General features: G+C 41.2%; 1 protein-coding gene across 1 annotated transcript in view; it reads right to left on the bottom strand.

Moving 5' to 3' along the window:
- Nucleotides 1-5,955: 5,955 nt before the first annotated feature.
- LOC101863212 (zonadhesin-like) overlaps nt 5,956-7,979 on the bottom strand; it is a 12,372-nt gene continuing 10,348 nt past the window's right edge. The window contains exon 5 of the mRNA XM_005106678.1: nt 5,956-6,695. Within this exon, the coding sequence (XP_005106735.1) occupies nt 5,956-6,695 (740 nt within the window). The remainder of the gene's footprint in view (nt 6,696-7,979) is intronic.

Genomic DNA, 7,979 nt, shown 5'->3' with positions numbered 1-7,979 from the left:
CACACACACACACACACACACACACACACACACACACACACAGACTATTTTCATTCAGACGTAGACACAGCACAACTATAATAAAAAAAATAACGCTGAAAGGTTATGAAGGATAGACCTGTAGGAACAGAAATGCTTAAGATGTCTTTTGAAACTATCCCAATTCAGACTCTTTAAACCCTCTGTCCTAACCCGTTTGCTGAAGTGGGTGCATCCATTTGTTGAAGTGGTTCTAACCCGTTTGTAGAAGTGGCTCTAACCCATTTGCTGAAGCGGTTCATAATGCATTTAATTGCTGAAGAGGTGCACTAACATATGCGAGGCAGAATAGTGAAATCAGTCGCTCGCCAAAATAATGAAATCGAAGAAATAGGCATTTTTCTGCCTGTTTTGCAATTTTTATTGAATCTTTGCTATTTGGTTCGACACCTCTTATGTACATAATATAACATTTTCCCATGTAAACTATACTGAAAACGTTGATTAAAGGCACAGAACATATTATTTTTCAGTTTTCAAGGACTCTCAAGCTATTGAAGTTAACAAACTGTGGCTGCCATTTTCTTCCTAATTTTACTACTGAAATAAGGTGACCCCACCTCTTTCAATCGTAAATATCTCGACTTCCATTCAAGATAGTTAGATATTTGTAAAAATTGTAAGCAAGGAAAAATAAATAATCTTTAAGATGGTACCAAAAACTTCAAATGCCCAAAAACTGACGAGCGCCTGATGCCACTGCGCTGTGACACATTTTATTCAGATTTTGCTAAAGCGACTCATTACCCAGCCCTATTTGGCGAGTCATAGCTGTCACGACGCGCTGGAATATTTTTGTGCATATGGAGTAATGGGTAGCATCTAAAAGCTTGTTCATTGGCCTTGCTTTATATGAAAAAAAAAACCCTCGTCTATCTAGAATAGAGGTCGAGGTAATATTTGCGATTGAAGGAGGTGAGGGTCGCCGGGTTTAAGTTTTAGAGGTGAAATCAGCGAGAAAACGGCCACCAAAGTTTGATAACTTCAACATCTTGAGAGTCCCTGAGAACTAAAAGTTTACATATTTTGTGCCTATGATCAACGGGTTTTTTTTTCTCATAAAATTCACACGGAATGTGTTTTCACATGGACATAGAAAAAGTTGAGTACAAAAAACAGGAATTCGATAAAGATTGCTAAACTGGCGAATAAAGACGTGTTTCGTCGATTTAATTATTCTGAAATGACAAGCGTCTGCTTTCACCACGATGCCTCACATATAGGCCCTAATAATTCAGACACGGGAACGTTTATCAGTGCTGGGGCAGGCTCAGTCTATATTATACCCAACAAAAACAAATGTTACGCAAGTCATTCAGCTACTTAAGGGGTGTTTAATTGCCCACCTTCGCTAGAATGTAGGCCATGACCGATTGTCTTTATTCTGTGATATAGTGAGCTCATGTCACCAAGCTGAAAAATACTCAGAGTATAAAATGAGGTCACAATATGGCGGCGAAAAAAAAATGCAATCTGAGTATTTTCTGGAGCATACCATGTACCAGTTGGTGAGCAGTTTCTATCCTCTGAAAAGTGTTCACTCGACATAGGGGTATGAAGTGACAGGACGCTGGGTACCCACAACGGATGGATCGGGCGAATCGCTCGATTCGATCGCCTGAATGAAATTGAAAACTAATACTCGGTGCCCACTACGGCTGGATCGGGTCGATCGCCCAACTCGATCGCCTGAAACTGAAAACAAAAACATTTGTTTTTGAGGCGATCGAGCCGGGGCGATCGGCCCAATCGGCCGATCCCAGCAGTAGTGGGCACGGGTAAAGGGGTGAACGAGTCGGGCAATCGGCCCGATCAGCCGATCCCATCCGTAGTGGGCACCCCGTATAATGCTTTCCTCAGTCGAGTGTTTTGAGCCGGCGACCATGCTTCGACTCAACTAATACGGGGTGCTCACTACGGATGGGATCCGATCGTCCCACTTGATCGCCTCAAAAAACAGTTTCAGGCGATCGAGTCGGGCGATCGGCCCGATCCAGCCGTAGTGGGCACTGGGCATAAGCAAACCGAGAAAGGGCTATCGCCAAATTGCAGGCAAGAGAGAGAGTCCCACAGATGTGTCTGTATATTGCCATGGGTGTGTCCCTCTCAACAATATGTCGTCTCCGAAGACGTTTTCAAGTTGCTGGAAGTACTCGTGATGCTCACAGAACTGACTGACCACGAGTGACGTCATACGCCAAGACCGTGCCCTTCTGCAGAAGCATCTTCGAGACAGCTTCATTTGTGCTATCGAATCGGCCCGAAATCACGTTGTAAAATTATTTTTTTTTGGTAAGCGTTTTTACGGTGCTCACAGCTGCATAAGGTCATATGAGCGCACACGACACACCAAACATTTTTTAGTTGGTAGTAAATTTTTAATTTTGCCTTGGTGGTGACCGAAGAATACTCTTATCGATTTTGGACCACCAAGGGATCTTTAACATGCGCAACTTGCACACGGGACCTCCGAGATTTTTCGCAGTTGTCCAAAAAGGCTAGGTGTAGATCTTTCCCACCGGAAGATCAGGGGTATGGCTGAAAGACAGCAGTAAGAAGGAGCCAAGGAGTGGCAGTAGAAAGGCAACAGAAAGAGTCAGGAGCCCAGAGGAGGGGGCAAAGGAGGTAAGAGGGTGAGGACAGAAAGTGGAGACGAAAGCAGACGACAGAACGTTGCTATAGAGCAGGAAAAGAGGTAAAAGGAGACAATGTTAGAGAAGAAAATGTGGCGGTCGCTATCCAGAATCGAACCCCGGACCTTTTAAAGAGAGGCCAACACCGTAACCTCTAGGCCACGAGAGCCCTTGTTCTGTCCGTGGAGAGCATAAACACAGTGAAACAAACGTCACTGTATTTTATCAGTGACTTGAGATAGAAATCTATGGTTCGATAAAAAAAAGTTCGTGGTGCAACTTATCCTCAAATATCTCTTTAACGGGTGAATCAATGCCGTCCATACTTTGCATAGCAGTTTGTATCAATTTGTCTTAAATAAATCATATTTTTTCCCCAGCTGTAAACATTAAAAAATATTTAGAAACCACGCACTTGGATTTTTTAAATTAGTATTTACGAAGGAATTTTCTAGAATACAACTTGCAGGTGTTTACAAAAATGTTGATCTGTTAAGACAAATTGATACTAGGCACTGTGCAAAAATTGGAGAACCTATGTTCGATAGTTGAGGAGATATTTGAAAATAATTCGCACCACGAATTTTTGACCGAACTATAGTTTTAAAATGGAATATAATTTTTGTAAATGTGTCGTGTTGAACACCTATTGGAAATGCGCTGTAGTTCTTTATTACGTGAAGCAAACCTTACAGCGCCCTGTCCAGTGATTAGGTCCACGACAAACAGCAAAATTTTTGCATCCTGTTACGGGATGGAAAGAAAAATATAAAGCAAAACAGCCCCCCCCCCCCCAAAAAAATCCCCTACCCCCCCTCTAAAAACCCCACAAAAAAACCCACAAGACAAATAAAACAAAACAAAAACCCCAATAACAAACAACAGTTGAAGTGTTTTTGTAATGTGGAACAGACACAATTTATTGAACACGGGCTCATGCCAGCGTGCCTTTGGCACGACAATCTAGCTAGATCTTGGGGTTTAGACAATCATTTATTGCTTTCGCCCGCCATTAGGGCCTACAGTCACGTCTAACTGACGACAATCTTGATGACGTCACTACTACAGTCACCACTAACTGACGACAATCTTGATGATGTCACAACTAACTGACGACAATCTTGACGATGTCACAACTAACTGACGACAATCTTGATGATGTCACAACTCACTGACGACAATCTTGACGATGTCACAACTAACTGACGACAATCTTGATGATGTCACAACTCACTGACGACAATCTTGACGATGTCACAACTAACTGACGACAATCTTGATGATGTCACAACAGTGACCACTAACTGACGACAATCTTGATGACGTCATCACTACAGTCACGACTAACTGACATCAGTCTAGATGACGTCACTACGTCTAAAGAGTACATCTACTCAATGAAGTAATAATAATAATAATATTATGAAGAAATTCTACTTTACCGATCCGTTTGAAATTCGATTGACAGTGAAGTAAATAAATACATAAATGTGTCACAAAGCAGTGGAATCAGGTGCTCATCAATTTTGGGACATATGGGTTTATAGGTATCTTCTTAAAGCCTGTCCATTTGCCTTGCTTTTGATAGCAAAAATATCTATGATACAAGTCAAAATACTGGTAAATGAAGGAGATGGGGTTGCCTAGTTTCAGATGTAAAATCAGCAAAGAAATGGCCGCCAAAGTTGCGTTATTTCCTTAGCTTGAGAGTTCGTAGAAACTAAAAATGTACATCTTTTATGCCTTTAATGAACGTTTTTCAGTAAAAACCACACATAAATATGTTCTTTAGTGGACATGAAAGATGTTGAGCCAAAAAACAAAACTTTGATAAAAATTCGTAGACCTGCAGAAAAATGTCAGTTTCTTGAGTTTAATTATTTTGACTAGCGCCTGATTTCACAACGCTGCTTCACAAATACATCAATACATAAAAAAAATGGATGATACAAAATATCACAGACAAGGGCAATCCAAAGATACCATGGCCGGTAGCCACAGGGCAGTGCCCTATTTTCTGAGGTAGGTCATATGAGCGCCAGAAGATTAGAATCTGTTGCTCAAGAACATACTCCAGTGACCACCGACACAGACCCTGTGACCACCCAACCACCTACGCACTGTGTCACCGACACACGCCCACCTACACACCGTGTCACCGACACACGCTTGTCACTGGGAGTCTGGAGTGTGTCAGGTTTTTTTTCATAATATAAAAAGTGACGTAAACTTTGGCACCACCAGAATTATATACATAGCTTCCACCCCCTCCACCTTTCCAAATGGAAAAATACTATTCACCCGTAATCAACCACTCCCATTCACCCCTCCGCCCCCCCTTTCCAAAGAAAAAAATTAAAATTAAAAAAGACCACCGCCACCTTTACACACACAAACAAACAGAGTCTTTAACGTTCAATCCATTCCCATATAAAGTGTTGTGTATACCCCCTACCAAAAAAATATAAATTTATATATAAAAAATTAAAACAAAATGAAATAAGAAATTAGGTGTTGAAAACACAAGAGGCTGGGACATTTGAGATTACCCCAAACTGTTTTTCATATACAAAAAGTGTCAACATTTGATATAATATACATGTACATTGGCTATGTAGAGTTCAGTTGTTTTTTTTTAAAAAGGTCTTGTTTACTGATACAGATATAGATAGCTAATTGATTATAATAATAATAATAATAATAATAATAATAATAATAATAATAATAATAATAATAATAATAATAATAATAATAATAATATGATAATGATAATAATAATAATAAAAAAATAATAATAATTACAATAATAACAATAATACTAAATTGAAAGCCAGAGATTACCACCCCCCTACCCCTCAAATAAAACAACAAACAAAACAACAACAAACACACAAACAAAAAGGCAAAAAACAAAACAAAAACCCACCAAAACAACCCCCCCTCCCCTACCCCCTAAAAAAAAGCCCAAACCCACCCCTAATACAACAAAAACAAAACGCACAAAATAAGGAAAAAACAATCCACCACAAAAGACAAAAGCTTCAACAAATACAGAACAAATTCCCAAAGAGATGCAGTTTTCAGATGGACACAAAATGGGAACCCCCCCCCTCCCCCCCTCCCCCCCCCCCCAGAAGGATAAGAAAGTCGAATAATAGTTGTGACGAATTGACGTAAAGAAAGCAATAAACCCATCTATCTTGAACGAAGCTCTGATACAAAAAGTAGGCTACTAGATCTAGCTTATTAATTTCAGTGTGCAACAATTTTGCTGACATAACTCTTAAGGTTCCTGCGCTGCCATACAGATCTGACGCTCGCACACAGAGGTACAACATTTCTGACGTTTTTTACAGTCCGTGTCAGCAACGCACAGATAAGGCGATCGTTCCATCTCTCTCTTGCAAGTGGCGGATTCTGGGCCAAGTTTCCGGGCTGGCAGATGTGGACACACGCCTTGGCTGAGCACACAAACATGGTGGGGCTTGCACTTCCGGCATCGTTTGCGCAATGCGCATTCCGTACCGGGTTTGCACTGTGGGCAGGTTCCCGGTGGCACTCGTGCACTCACACACCTCTGCTGGTGCTCACACTCTCCACCGTCAGACGGACACTTGGACACGAGTTTACATTTGCGGGCTCCCCAACACTCCCGGCTGCAGACGGGAACACACTCCGCTTTCTTCGTCTTCCTACAGAGCTTACCAGGAGCACACTTGTCTTTGATCATTTTGCACCGCGTGCCGTCAGAACACTGCAACTCCCTGCAGCTCTGTGGTCGAAGGTCTGTGCACATGTGCAAGGGTGGACAGTTGGGCATTACACAGTCTGCGGACTCACTGAATGGTGGGCAACTCGGGGGCGGGCAGGGGGGTTGGTAGCTCTCGCACTTGAACCCCGCTCGGCATTGCGCGTTGCCACAGGTTTGAGCGTCCCCTGGTGGTGGCACACATTTGTGGACGGGCTCACAGTCGTTTTCTGGGCAGTCTGTCTTTGGGCGTGAGGTGGCTGCACAAACAAGACCTGTGGACAAAGTGTGTCATGAGAGCCTGTGTTGCTCACTCGTGAGAGCCAGGAGACATTTTACCACACAAGTTCTAATATGTTACCATAGGAACAAACTATACTAAAAAACGTTTTTTCCTAATAAAAATGGTATGAGGTTTAACGTTTCTATCAACGCTATTAGATTATTCAAGAGGTTACTTGTGAGAGCTGGGAGACATTTCACCACACCAATAGGCTACCATATGAAGAAACAATAATAACAAAAGTTTTTTTTTTCTTATTAAAATGGTATGGGGTTTAAAGCCTCTCTCAGCACTATCAGAGGCGGGACCTCCTAGTTTAACGTCCATCTCCGAAAGGATAAAGCCAAACGGTTCGGAAGTTTTAGGCAGTCAAAGTGACGGGTTTTCAGAATTAAAATAATATAACAAGTCTTGAGTCAAAATGTAATTGATTAAAAAAACTTCTGTCAACGTTATATTTTACATGCTATATTTTGTACAAACATTTCATTGGTCAATGATTTGTTTTGATGGTGATATACAAGAAGTTAAAAAAAATCGGCTTTGACTTTGTTATGCTTTTTCTTCTAAAAAATGACAGCTTGTACTTTTCCAGTAAGCTAAGTGATAGAGATATAGATATGTGAGGCAGCGTGGTGGAATCAGGCTCTCGTCAATTTTGGGCATGTAGAGTTATCGGTATCATCTTAAAGCTTGTTCACTTGCCTTTATTTGGATGAAAAAAAATGTCCATTTATCTTGAATACAAGTTGAGATATTTGCGAAAGAAGGAGGTGGGGGTCACCTGTTTTCAGAGGTAAAATTAGTGAGAAAATGGCCGCCAAAGATTAGTTATTCCCTTAGCTTTGAGTCCGCGGAAACTGAAAATTTACATTTTTGTGTGCCTTTAATCAACGTTTTTAAGAACAATCCACACAGAAATGAGTTTTTTAATGGGCATGAAAAGTGTTGAGCCAAAAAAAAAAAAATTTTGATAAAAATTCAGAAACCTGCGGAAAAATGCAAGTTTCTTCTCTTTGATTATTTTGACGAGAGCCTGATGCCACCACGCTGCCTCACATAGAGATATAGATATAGATTTAGAAATAGTTACGTTCTTACCGTCTAGGCATCCTCCACACTCATCGTCCGTCACACACACATAGCTGTCGTCCTCTTTTTGTTTACAGAGCTGTAGGAAAAACACATAGGGAGAACCCGTGAGAGAGAGAGAGAGATAGAGAGAGAGAGAGAGAGAGAGAGAGAGAGAGAGAGAGAGAGAGAGAGAGAGAGAGTT

Source organism: Aplysia californica, unplaced genomic scaffold, assembly GCF_000002075.1.
Source record: "Aplysia californica isolate F4 #8 unplaced genomic scaffold, AplCal3.0 scaffold00549, whole genome shotgun sequence".
In the NCBI taxonomy this organism is placed as follows: Eukaryota; Metazoa; Mollusca; class Gastropoda; order Aplysiida; family Aplysiidae; genus Aplysia; species Aplysia californica.
This window is presented reverse-complemented; position numbering and strand designations above follow the sequence as displayed.